The 18,317-nt window shown below is 57.8% G+C and overlaps 2 protein-coding genes across 9 annotated transcripts in view; one reads left to right on the top strand and one right to left on the bottom strand.

The window, feature by feature from the left end:
- Positions 1-494, bottom strand: part of G6PD (glucose-6-phosphate dehydrogenase) — a 13,028-nt gene extending 12,534 nt beyond the window's left edge. Inside the window, exon 1 of one of the 4 annotated variants that reach the window (XR_009538458.1) lies at positions 38-481. Coding sequence is in view for 2 of the 4 variants with exons in the window: in XM_060137699.1 (XP_059993682.1) it covers positions 38-149 (112 nt within the window). In the remaining 2 variants the exon portion in view is untranslated. Of the gene's footprint in view, positions 1-37 lie in introns of all 4 variants that reach the window. The other 3 variants (XM_060137699.1, XM_060137695.1, XM_060137698.1) reach the window with 3 other exon arrangements.
- The window catches only part of IKBKG (inhibitor of nuclear factor kappa B kinase regulatory subunit gamma), a 22,595-nt gene extending 4,278 nt beyond the window's left edge, over positions 1-18,317 (top strand). Inside the window, exons 1-10 of one of the 5 annotated variants that reach the window (XM_060137703.1) lie at positions 400-727; positions 4,203-4,404; positions 7,730-7,941; positions 12,481-12,596; positions 14,890-15,042; positions 15,551-15,626; positions 16,623-16,766; positions 17,050-17,192; positions 17,361-17,422; positions 17,691-18,317. In XM_060137703.1, coding sequence (XP_059993686.1) covers positions 4,218-4,404; positions 7,730-7,941; positions 12,481-12,596; positions 14,890-15,042; positions 15,551-15,626; positions 16,623-16,766; positions 17,050-17,192; positions 17,361-17,422; positions 17,691-17,833 — 1,236 coding nt within the window. In that variant the 5' untranslated portion in view covers positions 400-727; positions 4,203-4,217 and the 3' untranslated portion in view covers positions 17,834-18,317. Of the gene's footprint in view, positions 1-399; positions 763-4,202; positions 4,405-7,729; positions 7,942-12,477; positions 12,597-14,889; positions 15,043-15,550; positions 15,627-16,622; positions 16,767-17,049; positions 17,193-17,360; positions 17,423-17,690 lie in introns of those variants that run through there. The other 4 variants (XM_060137700.1, XM_060137701.1, XM_060137704.1 and 1 more) reach the window with 4 other exon arrangements.

Here is an 18,317-nt window from a genome sequence, read left to right as displayed (position 1 = left end):
GAGGGCCCAGCCCTGGCCCACCCTGCCCTTTGAGCACCTGCGCTGGCCGCCGGGCTACGAACTGCTTCCTTTACCCGCCGCCGTTGTACCGTGTCCCCGATGCTTCGAGAGTCCGCGTGCTGCTCTCTGCTGCTCGCCCGCGTGCCCATCCCCGGCCCGACCCCGCCCCTATAGTCCGGCTTTCTCGCGTGCCCTGGGAGGTCCCGCGCCCTCGCGAAGGGCTCCACTTCCGCCGGCCGCGTGGTCACGCCCCTCGACCTTGTTTGTGGGCGGGGCCTTCGGCAGCCCCGTCCCCTCGCTGGACCGGTCGCCGGATCAGGTCAAACCGGCCCTATTAGATGATAGCCTCGTCGTGGCTCCTCCCCTAACGGGGGCGGGGCGACCAAGCGCCCCGAGGCTGGATGCAGCCGACGGAGAGACAAGGGGGAATGCGGGTCGCGACGCATATTACTGGGGAACGTCCTGAGGGCCAGCCGAAGCTGCCGGGCTCGGGTTTCGGTCTGAGGCAGCCTCCCTCACACCTCTCCCCGGCCGGCCGGGGTCGGGGCCTGAGTGTTTTACTTCCGGATCCCACAGTTACGACACCGGAAGCCGGAAGTGGGAATTTGGCAGCGGGAGAAGGGAAGGGCTACCGCGGAACCCAGGCTTTCTCGGAGCATCGGGGCCCGAGGAGCGCTCGGGGCCCGCCACTCCCGCCTTTCTCACGTCGGACCGACTCTGCTGACAGGTGTGGTCCTCTTTTCCGAAGACAGGGTACCATCGGTGGGTGTTCCGCTGCCTCCGAGACCCCCCCCCCGGACGACCAGGCTTCCCCCTCCTGTTGGGCCCCAGCCAGGTTCTGCCGCCAGCTTCTAGACCAGGGGCCGAGCCCAGCCGATTTAGGACTCAGGTTACTTTAGCGTAGAGCGGGACTGTTCCTGCCTCTTCTTCCTCCACCACGGCGGAGTCTGACCACACCCCTAGTTTGTGAATGACTCTTCTAGTTCGGAGACATTTTCTGTTCATCAAACTTGACTGCATTTGAGGTTAAGTTCTTTAAAAAGGCCTCAAATATAACTTGGCAGCTAAGTATCTTAACTCATGTGCCTCATTTTGCTCCTTTTGCAAAAGGTGACTGTCTCCCGGACCTCATATCCTTTCTGTGACTTGAGGATGAATGGGCCATCCTGGCATGTTCGAGGAACTCATTAAGGCGGCCACTATATCTGGAGTAGAGTGAGCGAGGGGAGAGTACTTAGAGTGGAAGCCATGGGGGACCAGATAGTGCACGGCCTTGTAGGCGGGTTGTAGGGTCTTTGAGTTTTATGCGATGGGCAATGAGACACCATGGTAGGGATCCGAGTAGAAGAGGAATGTGATCAGAGTCACCTTTTAGGCTGATTGTTCAGCTGATTGTTCGCTGATTGGCGCGGTGGGGAGAACAGACTGCAGGGGGCAAGGGTAGGAGCAGGGTGACCTGTTAGGAGGTTATTGTAGTAATCCAGGTGAGAGACGATGCTGCTCTGATCATTTTATTATGTAAAATTTCAAAGATGTTCAAAAGTAGAAAGAATAGTCTGGTAAATCCAATGTATCCACTTCCCAGCTTCAACAGTTACCAACTCGTGGCTACTTTTGTTTAATTTATACCCCTCACAGTATTCTATTATTTTCAAAAATAGCTTTATTGACATATAATTCACATACCTTACAATTCACCCATTTAAAGTGTACAGTTTGCTGGTATATTCACAGACTTGCACAACCATCACCATTAATTCCAGAACATTTTCATCACTCCAAAAAGAAATCCCATAAACTTTAGCCATCACCCCCGTCACCCCATCTACCCCAGCTCTAAGCATCCACTGGTCTCTATGTATTTGCCTGTTCTGGACATTTCACATGAATGGAATCATATAATATGCGGTCTTTTGTGACTTGTTTCTTTCTCTTAGCATAATGTTGTAGCGTGGGAACGTACTAGATTTTGTTTATTCATCAGCTGATGGACATTTCGGTCATTTCCACTCTTTGGCTGTTAGGAGTAATGCTGCTGTGAACATCCCTGTGTGGACACAGGTTTTCATTTCTTTCAGGTAGATACCTAGGAGTTCCCCCATTATTTTGAACCAAATTCCAGACAGTGTAATTTCGTCCACAAATATTTCAGTGTGCATCTCTAAGAAATGACTTTGAAAGAAACATAACCACAATACCACTATCACACCTAAAATAGTTACCATTATTTGCTTAGCATCATCAAATAAATTCTAAGATACATTTTGACAGGATTTCCTGATGGATCTGACGTGAGCTGTGAGCGGCAGAGAGGACTCAAGAAGGACTCCTAGGTTTTGTCCCGCTAACTGGAGGATGGATTTGCCACCAACTGCTTAATAAGGAAGGCCGTGGGTGAGCTGGCTTCTGGGAACTGTCAGGAGTGCAGTTTTAGAGACGTTAGTTTTTTGTTTTTTTCTTTTGCGGTACGCGGGCCTCTTACTGTTGTGGCCTCTCCCGTTGCGGAGCACAGGCTCCGGACGCGCAGGCTCAGCGGCCATGGCTCACGGGCCCAGCCGCGCCGCGGCACGTGGGATCTTCCCGGACCAGGGCACGAACCTGCGTCCCCTGCATCGGCAGGCGGACTCCCAACCACTGCGCCACCAGGGAAGCCCGAGACATTAGTTTTGAGAGGATGACTAGATACCCAAGTGGAGATGTGGAGTTTGATGTGTTAGTTTGGAGTTCAGGAAGGAGTTCTGATTTGGGGTATCATCAGCATTAAGATGAGGGTTACAGCTTTGAGTCTGGATGGAATTAGTATTGGAGTGACTGGAGTTAGAGAAAAGATCCCAGAACAGAGCCCTGGGCACCGCCATGTGAAGGGCTGGGCTGACGAGGATGGTCCAGTGAAAGAGCCAGAGCAGGGGCAGCCCGTGAGGCAGAAGGAGAACCAGGAGAGTGGGCTGTTCTGGAATCAGGGACCAGCGATCCGTCAGATACTGCTGGTGGGTCAGGAGGGTGTTCAGGTAAGTATCAGTAATAGTGAAACGTCCAGACTCACTTGGTGTTCGAGTCTCTGGCTGAAGCTCAGGCCCTACTCCTGGAAACTTCTGTTGGGATTGGCCTCTTCCTCCATGTAGTCAGTCTTCTTGGTCAGGACTTAAAAGGGCTCCAGGCTGCTGCTGTCCAGCATAGCCTCCCTCTCTATACTCTAGTTCACAAGAGAACGCAAACAGCTCAGCCTGTGTCTGCCACTCTCTCTTCGTCTGTGAGCCCAGCTCCCACTTTCAGATGCTTCAGTACACATCAGATGCTAGATGTCCACCTCGGCCCCTCAGGTCCAGGGAACACTCATCAGGCTCTGAGTGAAGCCCCTCTTACTTGGTGTATGGACTTCCTAGGGCTGCTGTGGGAGATTTCCACAAGCCAGGGGGCTGAAAACAACAGAAATTTATCCTCTCCCAGCTCTGGAGACCAGAAGCCTGAGATCAAGGTGTTGGCAGGGCCCGTGCTTCCTTTGGAGGTTCCAGGGGAGGGTTCTTCCTGCCTCTTCCAGCTTCTGGGGGCTCCAGGTGCCGCTTGGCTTGTGGCCGCATCCCTCCCATCTCTGCCTCCATCTTCACGTGGCTTCTGCTCTGCGTCTGTATCTCTGCTCTTCTGTGTCTTATGAGGACCCTGCCATTGGATTTAGGGCCACTCTCATCCAGGATGATCTCATCTCCAGATCCTTAACTTTATTACATCTGCAAAGACCCTTTTGCCAAGTCAGGTCACAGTCACAGGTTCTGGGGGTCAGGGCGTGGACATGCCTTATTGGGGGCCATCTTTCCACTCAGTACACTAGGTGAGGGGCCAGCACCCTCTACTCGTGCTTGGAGGTGTAGGTGTCGGCGTGGGGTTCCCGGCACACTGGCACCTCCCTCCAAAAATAATCTCCGTGATTTCTCCTCTCTGGTGAAGTTCCTCAGGTTACAGCCTGGAGATAGTGCTAGGCACAGTTTACAACCAGTGCTGAACCGTGACCTTTCCAAGCGCCACATAAATGCCTGTGCCTCCCTTTGGAATGGGAGTACGTGCCACCTCTTAGCAGCCTTTTCCGCTTGGCACAGTGCTCGTCATTCTGCTTAAAGTGTGGCGCCCGAACTCCTCCCCGGCCTGCAGGGTGGGAGAATTCTGCATGGGCCTCCTCACGTGATGCCTCTGCTGGCTCTCTGTTCCAGACCCTGACGTGTTGGATGAGCAGGCCCCCTTGGAAGAGTCCACTGTGTGAGATGGTGCAGCCTAGCGGCGGCCCGGCAGGGGACCAGGACGTGCTGGGTGAAGAGTCTTCTCTGGGGAAGCCAGCCATGCTCCACCTGCCTTCAGAGCAGGCTGCTCCTGAGACCTTCCAGCGCTGTCTGGAGGAGAATCAAGAGCTCCGAGGTGAGGGAGACAGCGGGTGTGTGGAGTAAAATGTCCGGGGACCCGACACTGCTGGGGGAAGGATTATCGCACTCACCTGCCCCTCTGCCTTGACTGGGACTGGGGTGGGCCAGTTAGAGACTGAAGCTCAGCCACGCTTCCTCTTTGTTTCAGGTGGGATTCCCTGGAAGTGGACTTTGAGATACAGAGTGGCATGCAGGACGTTTATTTAGAGTTCTCTTAGGAGTAACACTGGGGGGGGGAAGGGCAGGGCAGTGAAGAAGCAGGGGAGGGCGGAGGGAGAAGCTGGGCCGCAGTGCAGGCCAGCCCTACAAGGAGCTCTGGAGCGGGAAAGACCCTTCTGCGTTGTCCCACTTGGGCCAACGCGGCCAGGCCCCCTGTGTCTCCGTACTGATCAGTCATTAAGCACTGGCTCTCGTGGGAAGGGGCGCGGCTATCCTGGGAAGGAGCGAGGTTATTCCGGGAGGGGCGTGGCTATCCTGGGGAGGGGGCGTGACCTGCTCCGGAAAGGGGCTGTGGTCCGCTCTGGGAATGGGCGTGACGTCCCTGAGAAGGGCCAGTGGGCTGCTTTGGAAAAGGGGCGTCCAGGCCCTGTGGGCGGGGCATGAGCCCGGCGGGCCGCTCCTCGAAGTTACCGGAGCTGAGGGCTGTCCTCCAGCAGCACCCACCCCCCAGGTGGCCGGGTTCGAGTACCTTCCGGGCCGACCCCTCCCCATCGCCATCACAGCCCCCGCTCACTCACTGTCCATGTGCTCACCTGCGTCGGGGGCAGCTTCTCCAGGCCCCAGGGGCCGTCTCATCGCGCCCCTCACCTGGTGTGGCTGCCCTGGGGTGTGGCCCACTCCTGCCTGCTTCGCGTGAGACAGCCCTCCCCCCTGGTGGTCGTGCCCCGGGGGCTCCTCGTCTGGCGCGCCGCTCCTTGGGTACGGTAGCCCCAGGTGCCCAGGCGGCGCCCCTGCTTCTCACTCAGTGAGACTCTTGTGTTTTGTGCTGTGAGGACCTTCTACACTGCCGAGCCCAGAGCTGCAGGTGGAGATGGGCGGCACAGACTCCCCGGGTGGGTCACGGGGAGTGATGGGGCACATGGCCACTTTTGCTTCATCCTGGTTCCTGTTGGCAACTCAGGGCTTAGAAAGGTCGCAGCCTTTGTGTACACCATATCCCAGAGGACAGGGCCTTGGTTATTTTCACTCAGCCGTCCACTGTCCAAGCTGGTGGGCAGGTTGGCATGTGACATAAGCAGTGGAGGCCACAGTCATGGGACCACTCCCCGACCCCTCTGCTGGACAGTGCATCCTCTGGTGTGATGGGATGTCACGCGGGGCCCTGTGCTGATGAGTCACATGCCCTGTAGGCCTCGGAGACTGGTGCTGGCTGAGGCCCTGCAGGCAGGGACCAAACTTGTGCCCAGAATATGTGTCTCTTTTTCTGTGAAGATGAGTCGCCTTCTCTTGCAGGATGGAAAGGTCAGCCGGCCACTTAGGGGCTGCTTGGTCTTTTGGAGCGCTGGCCTGCTTTGGAGACAGCCCTGATTCACGCACAGAGGGCTGGGACCTACCTGCTTGAGGACAGGGTCCTCCCCCTCAGCGCTCAGACATCTAGAGGTTGTTCTGGGCACTGTGGCGTGTTGAACAGCGTCCCTGGCCTCTACCCACGAGGTGCCAATAGCACCCCTTCAGTTAAGACAACCATCAGTATCCCCAGATGTCATCAGATGTCCTACTGTGTTGGGGCCACATAGAGCTGGCAGCCGGGCTGAGGGGCGGGGAGACAGCTCACCCTCCATAGCTATGTGCGTAGTCTCTGCTCATCCCCAGGACAGCGCTCTGGCAAAGGGGACTCGGGCTGGCCAGACAGGCACCATGGACCCCCAGCTGCCCCCCAGGGAGCTCGGGCTCTGCACGTTTCTGCTTATACGGCTGCAGTGTATCAGGCCCTGGTCCAAACCCCTGGGGCCCGAGGTGTCTGCCCCTGTGATGCTTGTGATTGTGTCCATGGAGGAGGGGGCAGGAGGGAGGACGTAGGATTTGTTTGGAGTATTTGTGGGTAAGCTTCATGGTAGAAGTCGTTTCTACCTGGTGTAGGAGTCCATTGATGTGGCGAGTCCAGTGAGAAGCATGAGTGGGCGCCAGTGTCTGGGGCCAGAGGGGAAGTGACTGCCAGTGGGTATGAGGTTTCTTTTGGAAGATGGAAATGTTCTGGAGCTAGATAGAGGTGATGGGTGCACAGCTTGGTGAATATGCTATAGCCACTGAATGACCGTATACTTTAAAATAGTTCAAGTGGTGAATTTGGTGTTCTGTGAATTGTACCTCAGTTAAAAACAGAAGTTGCGTGTGAGCTGAGCTGAGCCTTGGTGGAGGCTGGTGAGGAACCTGAGGCAGGGGACAGTGGGGCGCACAAGGTGGCTTTGGAGCCAGGCTCAGGAGCCACTGTGGTTCCGGCGAAAGAATGTTCCATCAGTAGGCACCAGTTAGCTCGTTGGGGGTTTTGACCAGAGGGGGGCCTGAAGCTACTGCCTGCCCCCTCTTGTCCAGCTCTGTGGTGGCTAGAACCTTTGCATGCCACGGATCAGTTCTGTCACTCCCAACGGATTTCTGCTGCCTGGGGTGTCCCCAGGTGTGTGGCTGTCCTTTCCTTAGGCCCTGCTGACTGCCCGGGGAAAGGAGGATGGACTGGTTCTTGAGGTTGTCTTGAAAACCAGGCACTTGGGCTGCTTTTTTGTTCACCTTTCCTCATCCTGTGAGATGGGTGTGCTTGTCCCCGTTGAACATGGACATGAGGATGGTGAGGCTCAGAGAGGTGGCTAAGTGGCCTGCTCCAAGGCTTCTCACCACCCCCCCCGGTCTGTGGCCAGCAGTGCCACGGGCAAGTTTGTTCTGGTGGCTGTGCCCCCGAGTCTGGTCCCGAAGGCAGTGACCCAGGGCCCCAGGGCGGCCCACCTCTGACCCACGCAGAGGGCAGATGAGTTCCAGAGTCACTTGCAAAGAAAGTGGCATTTGACACGTGCTTTTTTCTTTTTTTTTGGCTGCCATGTGCGGCCGGTGGGATCTCAGTTCCCCAACCAGGGATTGAACCCACTCCCTGACAGCGAAAGCCTGGAATCCTAACCACTAGGCCACCAGGGAACTCCCGGACACATGCTTTCAAGTGAAGCTGACGTGGTTAATATCTTGGAGACACTGGGGGCACGTCATTTGCGTAGTTGACTTCGAAAGCGCTTGGCGAAGTGAAGGGAGTGTTTGGAAGCTGTCAGGGTGGGAGAGGCCGCGGGGTGGTGGAGGCCGCGGCCACCAGGCTCACCTGCCCCCTGCCACCTCTGCAGATGCCATCCGCCAGAGCAACCAGATGCTGCGGGAACGCTGTGAGGAGCTGCAGCGTTTCCAGGGCAGCCAGAGGGAGGAGAAGGCCTTCCTCATGCAGAAGTTCCAGGAGGCCCGGGACCTGGTGGAGAGGCTGAGCCTGGAGAAGCGGGAGCTGCGCCGGCAGAGGGAGCAGGCCCTGCAGGAGGTGGAGCGCCTCAAGACATGCCAGCAGGTAGCGGGCCACTGCTGCCCGCCCCGGACCCGCAGGGACTGTGCTCGGGGTCGTGGGGGGGCTCCTGGAGTTGGGAAAAGCCATTGTCCTCGTGGTCATGGCGTTAGGCTTAGTCACCCAGGAGGGATGCAGGTTGAAATCAGCAAAGATAAAAGGAACAGAGGGCGGGTCCAGGAGAGGCTGGGCCACGTGTGATGGCACGCACGGGTACCACCGCCAGGGAAGCTCCCGTGAATGGTGCGGTCTGGGGACTTGAGTAGGGGTTGGTCCTGGAGGCCTGGGGCACCCACGTGACTGACCTGAGTTCCCGGGTCTCTGCGCCCCGCAGGTCAAGGTGATACATGTGGCCTGGGGCCCCGCCCCAAATCACCCTGGTGGTGTAGACTGCCTGGTGGGGGCCCTTGGGGAGGTGTGTTAGGTTCCTGGAGCTGCTGTAACAAAGTACCACAAACTGGATAGTTTTAAGCCACAGAAACGTATTGTCTCCTAGTTCTGGAGGCTGGAAGTCCAAGATCAAGATGAGGGCAGGATCTGGCCAAGGCCTCTCTCCCAGCCTCGGGTGCTGGCTGGCAGGACTTGGCGTCCCTTGGTTTGCAAACACACTGTCATGGGGCCTTCTCCCCGCATGTCTGGGCATCTCTCCTCCTCTTATGAAGACACTGGTGTCAAAGAGCAGCTCAGCCAGCCATTAGGTAAAGGGGTAAAAACAGGTTTTGTTTGGTAACTACCAACAGCAGGGGAAGGTGCTGCGCACCCTTCTGATGGGCACAGAATTGCTGGCGATTTGAAGGGAGAGTGAGGTGGGGGCAGCGAGCAGGGGCTCAAGTGAAAACCCACGCGGGGTGGGTCAGTGTCAGTGCGGTGAGGTCAGCAGCGTCCACCCCGGGAGTCAGTTCTGGAAGTTAGGATTCCATCCCACGCAGACACACGCAGACCGAGGCCCTATCCTTCCTGAGGATTTCGTTTCAGAGGAATGGCTCTCAGGTCCCCAAGAAAGACTCCTGGGTTGTCTCAAAGGGACAGAGGAAGGATTCACATGTTGGGAGCCCTCTTAGGAAAGGCTCTGAGGATGGTGGGGGTCTAGGTCAGGTGTTGGCTGGAGCAAACAGTACATTCTTTTGCCAGCCCTCTTTTCTCAGACAGGAACTCAAAAGGGGGCTGGGCCGGCCGAGGGTCATGACCTTAGGCTGCAAGAAGCCACTCTAGAGTTTGCTCGAGTGTCTGAGTCTTTTGTAGTTCTCAGCAGTCACTGGATCAGGGGCCCACCCTCCTCCAATACGATCTCATCTTAAGTTGGTCACATCTGGAGAGACCCTGTCTCTAAATCAGGTCCCATTTACAGGTACTGGGGGTTAGGCCGTGGCCATGTCACTTTGGGGCCATCGGTAAAGCCACTACAATCCTGAACTGGTGTACTCGGCGCAGAAGTGAGAAGGAGAAGGCTGCTGTTCTCAGGATGCCTTCAGAGCATCCGCCTGCCCCGTGCTCACGTGATGGGATGCTGGCTTCACGGTAGCGATCAGAGCCACTGCCAAAGCCCTATTTCTAGCTGTCAAGCCTGACAGTAGCGGGTATTGGAGGGGCCATGGCTTCATGTTGCTGGTGGCAGCATCAGTTGGTGCCACTGCTTTTTTTTTTTTTTTCGGTACGCAGGCCTCTCACTGTTGCGGCCTCTCCCGTTGCGGAGCACAGGCTCTGGACGCGCAGGCTCAGCGGCCACGGCTCACGGGCCCAGCCGCTCCGCGGCATGTGGGACCCTCCCGGACCGGGGCACGAACCCGTGTCCTCTGCACCGGCAGGCGGACTCTCAACCACTGCGCCACCAGGGAAGCCCCAGTGCCACTGCTTTGAAAAACTATTTGGCATTTTTCTCTTCAAGTTGAAAATTTAGGTCACCCCCAACTCATCAGTTGCACCCCTGGTATACGTAAGAGAAACTCCTGCACATGGACAACAGGTGATGGGGATAAGACGGTGACCCCAGCAAAAACCTGGGCATAGCTGAGTGCCCGTCCCTGGAGAAAGTGGTAGAGCCACAGGCTGGAGTTTTTTCCAACAGCTCTTCCAGGATAAAACTCAACATACCATGAAATTCACCCCTTGAAAGTGTAGAATTCAGTAGTTTTTAGTATAGTCACAGAGTTGTCCAACCGCCACCTCCATCTGCTTCCAAAACATTGTCATCATCCCAAGGAGAAAGCCCGTCCCCATGAGCAGTCACTGCCCAGCCCCGGGCACACGCTCACCTTCCTGTCTGTGTTTGCCTGCTCTGGGCGTCTCCTGTGAGTAGGATCCACCGTGTGGCTCTCATGTCTGGCTGCTTTCACTCAGCATCACGTTTTTTTTTTTTAAAAATAATATTTACTTATTTATTTATTTGGTTGCACCAGGTCTTAGTTGTGGCAGGTGGGCTCCTTAGTCATGGCATGCGAATTCTTTTTTAAATTTTTTTAACATCTTTATTGGAGTATAATTGCTTTACAGTGGTGTGTTAGTTTCTGCTTTATAACAAAGTGAATCAGCTATACATATACATATAACCCCATATCTCCTCCCTCTTGCGTCTCCCTCCCTCCCACCCTCCCTATTGACATGCGAATTCTTACTTGCAACATGCCTGTGGGATCTAGTTCCCTGACCAGGGATGGAACCTGGGCCGCCTGCATTGGACCTCAGAGTCCTAAGCACTGCGTCACCAGGGAAGCCCCAGCATCATGTGTTTTGAGGTCCATCCACGCTGTAGTCTGTCTGGATGATATTCCAGTGCATGGAGAGACTGCGTTTTGTTTATCCAGTCGTCATTTGATGGACATTTGGGTCGTTTCCACTCTGGCTGTTAGGAGTAATGCTGCTGTGTGGACGTGGGTTTTCACTTCTTTCAGGTAGATACCTAGGAGTTCCCCCATTATTTTGAACCAAATTCCAGACACCTCATAGTTTTGTCTGTCAATATTTCAGTGTGCATCTCTAAGAAACATAAGAACAATACCACCATCACACCTAAAGTAGTTACCGTTACCTGCTTAGTGTCATCAAATAGATTCTAAGAAACATTTTGACAGGATTTCCTGGTGGATCCGATGTGAGCTGTGAGAGGTAGAGAAGACTCCAAGGTTTTGTGCCACTAACTGGAGGATGGACTAGATGGGGAAGGCCTCACCGGGGTGCCATCTAGTCAGGACTGGAATACATGTGGGTATCTGGGGAAAGACTGTTTTAGAGGTGGAGAAAGCATGTGCAAAGGTCCTTAGGCAGGAGCATGTCTGTGATGTTCAGGGAAGACCGAAGAGGCAAACATGGCTGGGGCAGAGTGGATAGGGGCTGAGGAGGGCAGAGTCATGGTGGGGCTAATCATGTGGGATTAGTAAGCCAGTGAAGGATTTGGGCTTTGATCCTGAGTGTGACAGGACCCGTGGGAAGGTGCTGTGCTAGTGTGAGACATTATCTGGATTCCTGTCTAGTGTAGGGGTGTTATGGTTTGAATTATGTTCCCCCAAAAGAAATGCCCATATCCTAACCCCTGGGACCTCAGAATGTGACCTTATTTAGAAATGGGGTGTTTGCAGATGTAATCAAGTTCAGATGAGGTCACACTGGCTTAGGATGGGCCTAAATCCAATGACTGGTATGTTTCAAAGAAGAGAAACAGACACCCAGGGAAGATGGTCACGTGACAATGGAGGCTGCTACAGCCAAGGGCCCTCAGGAGGAACCAGGCCCGCCGACACCTTACTCTTGGACTCCCGGCCTCTAGAGGCAATCCGTTTCTGTTGTCTTAAGCCCCCTGCTTTGTGGTCCTTTTGGGGAAAGCTTACTGCAGCCTCCGGGCCTCAATGTGGAGAAGCTGGGCAGGCAGTTGGGTAGCTAAGCTGGGGTGCCGGAGGGAAGTCTGTCCTGGAGGGAGGAATCTGGAAGCCCTCAGTCTGTGGAGGGTACTGAAAGCCTTGAGACGGAGCAGGTCATGATCGTGCGCGTATAGCTGGAGAGGAGACGCGGCCCTGAGACTGCCCTTGAGAAGGATGGTGGGTGGGGCCGTGTGTGCGGCCGGGAGCACAGGGCTGCTGGTTCCTACCGAGGGGTTACTGCGGAGGGGCCGGGTATGCAGAAGACCGGGGCTGCATCCTTGGCTTGAGCAGCCCGAGGTCTCAGGGGACCGGGATCTGGACAGTTTGATGACGGAGGCACACAGACTCCTGCTGGGCTCAGCCCTCGCGGCCTGCTTGTCAGCCTCGTGAGACTCGAGGCACCTCCGTGCTCCCGTGTCCCTGGGTCTCCTGTTGCCCCATCTGCAGGGATGAGGAGGGGCTTGGAGTGGGGGCTCATGGGACTCGATCCCTTTCCACCGCTTCAGTTGCCTCGCTGGGGGGGAGAAGCTTCCAGAGGTGAGAGGTGAGATGAGTAGGGGTGCTGAGGGTGCGAGGGGAGCCCTCGGGGGACCCGTCTCAGTGCTTTCAGCTGCCCTGGGGCTTGGGGCTGCCAGGGGTGAGCAGCTGGTAGGGAAGCATCGCCGACAGGAGGTGGCTTTTTTTCATGCAGCAGATGGCCGAGGACAAGGCCTCAGTGAAAGCCCAGGTGACGTCCTTGCTGGGGGAGCTGCAGGAGAGCCAGAGCCGCTTGGAGGCCGCCACCAAGGAGCGGCAGGCTTTGGAGGGCAGGTGAGTAGGGAGGGAAAGCCAGCCTGGAGGCCGTGTCAGGGCGCCCGAGAAGAATGAGGCCATTCAGGGGCTTCCAGAGAGCTCCTCTGTGACAGGACGGATGGGAGCACACGGGCGTGGGGCAGGTGTGTGGCGGGGCTGTGGACTGGGTGTCCAGGACCTGAGTCCCAGCGGCACTTCTGGCCTCTCTGACCTTTTGCTGGAGTTTGGATTATTTCCTGAGGGGGCATTTGCCGGGCAGTGGGGAAGAGCACCCCCGTGACCTGCAGGAAAGCACTCCAGTGCCCTCCCGGCTGAGGTTGATGACAGGGACAGGGCATGCGCCAGCACCCCCAAGGACAGAAGACGCGGGTCGGGGGTGGAGAACCCCACACCTTCGGCTTCCCCTCCCCCTCCCATGAGGGGCCAGCCGAGCACTCTCCCTTCTCCGGCAGTGACAGATGCCTCCCTGGAGACCCAGGGAGCCCACTCGAGACTCAGCGCCCCGGGTTTCATTGAGGGCTGGTCGCTGCCCGGCACGTGCCAAACTTCCCGATTCCCAGAGGAAAGCAGGTGCGCCCCCGAAACCACCCTGTGGTGCCAGAGTCCAGGCACAGGGACCACCCTTATCAGTAGGGAAAGTGTCTTGTTGATGCAGGGCCCTCGCACCAGCCCACTGCCCGGGCACCACCCCGGGGCCAGCCTTGCAAGCCGGCCCTTCCGAAGCCGGCAGCCTCAGGTCCACCAGTCGCTCTCTCCTGCAGAGGGAGGTTCCTGTAAGCGGGGTCATTGGGTCAAAGGGCACGGATGTTTCAGTGGTTCTCACGCCGCCCGGCTGCTGCCGTCCAGAAAGATGGGTCCAGGCGACAGAGGTGGCCCCAGCTCTCCCAGCGCGGGAGGTGATCGGGGTGCCCTGGGCGGTGTCGGGGGCGCCTTTGTGAAGGAGGCTGGAGGAGCAGGCAGGGGTGACAGCGTGTGAGCGCGCTGCCCTCTAGAAAGAAGACGGCGAAAGGGAGGCCGCGGAAGGCTGAGCCTGCTGGCCCCTGGCTCTTCGCATTCTGCTGTTTCCCGTACACGCTTCTGTCCCTCCGGGTTTCAAAAAGGCACGTGTAATTTTTAGGGCGCTTTTGGGTCTTTCCCGCCTATCTTTTTTCTATGCACATGAAAGAAGCCAACTTTGGTCACTTAATGACCCTGCAAGGGCGTTACTCCAGCAATTGTAGGCTCTTGGGCACCCTCCTTTCCTGTCCCCCGCCCCCGTCTCCGTGGCTGAGCATGTGCGTGCTGAGCTGGACGGCTCGGGGCAGGAAGCCTGGCGCATCTCACATCATTCGGCGTGGCCATTTAAGTGGCCTCAGACTTAATGCACATGGCTGCCCTTTGAGCCCTGGCCTGTCACATCGGGCCCCTGGCAGGCAGCACTTCCATCTGCTGATGACAGTGGCAGCCGCTAACTTTTGTCGGCTCCCAGATGGGGACCTGTGTTCAGTAGATTTGGATGGGTGCGTGCACACGGTGAGACCAGAGACCATCCCCAGTAGCCTCCCCCACCAAGAAGCAGCCACTGTCGTCGCGCAGGGAGCTGTGTGGACGTAGGGATGTGGAGCAGGGAGATGGCGGGCTGGGCCGGAGGTGGCTGAGGAGAACTGAGCTGTCACTGCGCCATGGGACAGGGCACCGGGAATTCTCTGCTGAGGCTGCTGCTGTCTCCTGGGTGGGCAGGCGCGAGGCTCTTCGTGCAGGTGCGGACCCCAGGGCCCAGACGGGCCTGCGCCCCCTCGCCACTTCTGGAGCTGTGACTGGTCGGCAGAGAGCCTCTGAGCACTGACCCTGCCTCCCCTTCACCTCCCCCCGCCCTGCCCCATTTCTCACCTTCTCCCTCTCCGGCTTCCAGAAAGGCTCTCTTTGCTGGCTGTCTCCACCTGCTTTCCTCCCAGTCCCTCCCAGCCCATCCACTGAGATGGCTCTGGCCAGGGCCCCCAGCGCCCACGTGTCGCAACCCAATGGGCAGTTCCCTGGGGCTCCTCTCCCCTGGGACCACCTCCTTCGCCTTCCAAAGGGCTTCTCTGGGGGCCGCCATCAGCCCGACCCTGCCCCCATTCGGCTGCCCTGCAGTTGTCCCTGTTTCCAGTGATAGTGCGTCCACTGTGATGCCTGGAGGACCCCCTTGGTCCCACCTCTCTGTGACTTGTCCCCCCCTCCTTGGTCCCACTGTGCCATGACTTGTCCCTGCCTCTGCACAGCGTGGCGGGGATGCTGGAAGCACAGGAGGGTCCTGCTACAGGCCCTCTGTGACCGCCCATGCCCTCACCAGGGTCCGGGCCGCCAGCGAGCAGGCCCGGCAGCTGGAGAACGAGCGCGAGGCGCTGCAGCAGCAGCACAGCGTGCAGGTGGACCAGCTGCGCCTGCAGAACCAGAGCATGGACGCCGCCCTGCGCATGGAGCGCCAGGCTGCCTCGGAGGAGAAGTGAGTGGGCCGCTGCCTCCTGGGAGCCCTTCCAGGGGCCGGCTGGTGGGGAGGGCCCAATGCTGTCCCTTACCGTTGTCACACCCCAACGATCCGGCTTTCAGAGGGTGACATTGTTCGCTCTCCGGTCCACATGTCAACAGCGTCCCGTCTGGGATCCTACCTTCTCCTTGTTGGCGTGTCTTTTGAGTCTTCTTTAATCTAGAACAGTCCTCCTGCTTTTCTCTGTTTTTCTTGAACTTGACTTTTGTGACCAGTACAGGACAGCTCTGTTTTATTATAAACATTTCTTTGTGTACATTTTGAAATGCCAGATTGATGGAAAATGATATGAAATAGGTAGCAAAGCTTGCCTCAGAGCTGACGGCCTTCCAGGCACACAGGCACCCTGAAAGCCACATTCTGGTCTGTGGCCGTGACGACAAGGAAGAGGGTGGAGTTGGAAGCAGTAAGAGCTGTGGCTGGGTCAGCACAAGGTGGTTCTCCAGCCTCAGCTCCTTTTCCGTAGGAGGAAGCTGGCCCAGCTGCAGGTGGCCTATCACCAGCTCTTCCAAGAGTATGACAGCCACATCAAGAGCAGCATGGTGAGCAGTGAGTGGAGCCGAGTGGACATGGTGGCGGCATCTCCTGGGCTGCCGGCCTGGGGCTGACTCCCTCAGCTCAGGGGTACTGGAACTCAAGGCCCTACCTTAACAGACTCACACAGCTGGCTCTGGAGAGGGATCCTCCATTCGACCTAGAGCTTCGTCAGGGCTCTGGGGTGATGGCTCAGGACAGGCAGTGGGGAGGCGGGGACGCTGGGGCTGTGTTGTTTGCAGCCCATGTTGGACTAGGCGGCGCCTCCAGATGCTCCGCCTGTGGGCAGGACCACGCTTGTCTCTGCAGCTGGTCCCTCCCGCCAGGCGTCCCCAGATTTCCCTGGGAATGTTTCCATACCAGTGTTGAAGGTGGCTGATACCCCTTTTCTAGTTTGTCCTCGTCAGACTTATACTGAGTGCGGCTTCTAGTGATCACATTCTAAGAAGGATGTAGTCAAACCCGAACATACCCGGAAGAGACTTATAAGGGTAAAGCCTGAAAAGTGGGTCCCATGAGGAAGAGTTAGTTAGGAAAGCGTGTCCCTTTGATCTCCAGAGGGAAGGCTTGGTGGTGTGTGTGTGCGTCTGTGTGTGGGGCTGTGGGGGGGGCATCCGTGAGGGACCAGCAGACCCTCGACCAGGTGGCAGAGCGGAAGGACCGACGGGCCTCGGCTTAGCGGGCACATGGTGGAGCATTAGTGCATGAGACTGGCTCAGTGTGCAGCACGTGGCCTCAGGAGGGAGTGTGGCCCCCGTCCTTTGAGGGGTCAGAGGACTGTCCAGCTGGGAAGGGAATGTCGGCCTGGGGGCGGCTGTGCCAGACGACCTCGAGGTCCCCTCCAGCCTCCGCCTTTCCTGGGCCCTGCATAGCACGGGCTGGCTGGGCCCGATCTCTCGTTCCTCTCGGTTCTGCCTTCCTGGAGTGGCAGCTGGCCTGGGGGCAGCCCTGCCCCAAGGCTGAGCCGGACCAGGCCCTGTCAGCTCCCCGTCGCCCACATCTAGGGATTGCAGCTGGAAGATCTCAAGCAGCAGCTCAAGCAGGCCGAGGAGGCCCTGGTGGCTAAACAGGAGCTGATCGACAAACTGAAGGAAGAGGCTGAGCAACACAAGACTGTGATGGAGACGGTTCCGGTGCTGAAAGCCCAGGTGAGGGCTCTCCTCTGCGGCCTGCGCGTGGGTGAGCAGACCGGGCCACTGGCGCTGGGACCGGCATGCCTCTGGCAGCGCTTTGCACTGGCCTCTCGGAAGCTCTTTGAGTCCCTCGCAGTGTTCCTGGAAGCCTCGATGCCTCTGGGGTGACTGTCTTCGTGCTGTGGGCTCTGGGAGAACAGGAGCGGGCTCTGCCTTCCCCCGGCCCCCGTGGCTGCCGTGGAGTGTCCAGTGCGTGGCTGATGGAGAGTGGGCACTGCCCCTGTCTTGGCTTTGCCAGGCGGATATCTACAAGGCGGATTTCCAGGCTGAGAGGCAGGCCCGGGAGAAGCTGGCTGAGAAGAAGGAGTTCCTGCAGGCGCAGCTGGAGCAGCTGCAGAGGGAGCACAACAGGCTGAAGACCAGCTGTCAGGAGTCGGCCAGGTGGGCCTCGGAGCGCGGGACCCACGGGGAGTGGCAGCGGGTACCGGGCCTGTCAGGTTAGGGGGAGCTGGCCTCCCTCTCCCCGCCTCGTGCCTCGTCCTTCCATCAGCTTTGTACGTGCTGGAGATTGACTCATACGTACTGATCGGACGGTTTCTTTTCTCAAAGGATCGAAGACATGAGGAAGCGGCATGTAGAGGTCTCCCAGGCCCCCTTAGCCCCTGCCCCAGGTGAGGGAGCTGCAGGGGGAGGGCTGGGGAGGGCAGGGTGCTGGGAGGAGGTGCTGAGGATCCTGGAGCCCAGCGAGAGAGCCCCTGGCCCCTCCTTCCCAGCGGTACCGCCCCTGGGGGCGGGGCTAAAGGGGAGGCGCTAGCGGTGGGGACCCAGGTCACTGGAACCAAGGTCCCTTGGCACTTTCTGCCTTGGCCCTTCCCTGCAGTTTGTGCAAGGGGACACACAAGAAGCCCGCCCCCACCAGTGCCTATTCTCTTTCCCCAGCTCATCACTCCTTTCACGTGGCCCTGCCCAGCCAGAGGAGAAGCCCCCCTGAAGAGCCGCCCAACTTCTGCTGCCCCAAGTGCCAGTATCAGGCCCCGGACATGGACACCCTGCAGATACACGTCATGGAGTGCATCGAGTAGGGCTGCCTACCGGCGCCCAGCCCGGGACAGTGCAGTCTGTTGCTTTCCTCTCCGGTCTGCCTGGTCCTGAATTAGGGGCTGGGTGACAGAGGGTGGGCCCCTTCTCTGAGCCCCGAGACCTAGCCGCAGGGCCTTACGTCCCCGTCCGCTGGTTCACCTCTTTTAGGGCACACAGAGCCCCAGATAGGCGCGATGCTCTGCTTTTTCTGTTCGTTCTGTCTGCTTGAGTCCGGGGTTCGCTCTTCTTTCACCTGTGCTGGGGAAGCCAAGAGCCCAGGCCAGGGCTCCCAGACAACTCATTCCCAGGCTGAGACGGGCAGGACCCTTCGTCCCGGCCGCCTGGCACAGTGCGGTGCTGCTCTCATGGGCCGTGTGCTGTTCCATTGGCGGCTGCACCACTGTGGATCGAACTTGTCTGCTGCTAGCGGACGTTTGCGTTGTTACTGGTCTTTTTACTGTCATAAACAACACCACGCTGAAAATC

The sequence above is a fragment of the Lagenorhynchus albirostris genome, chromosome X (genome assembly GCF_949774975.1).
Source record: "Lagenorhynchus albirostris chromosome X, mLagAlb1.1, whole genome shotgun sequence".
Classification (NCBI taxonomy): domain Eukaryota; kingdom Metazoa; phylum Chordata; class Mammalia; order Artiodactyla; family Delphinidae; genus Lagenorhynchus; species Lagenorhynchus albirostris.
Note: the sequence above shows the minus strand (reverse complement) of the source record. Positions and strands in the feature narration are given on the sequence as shown.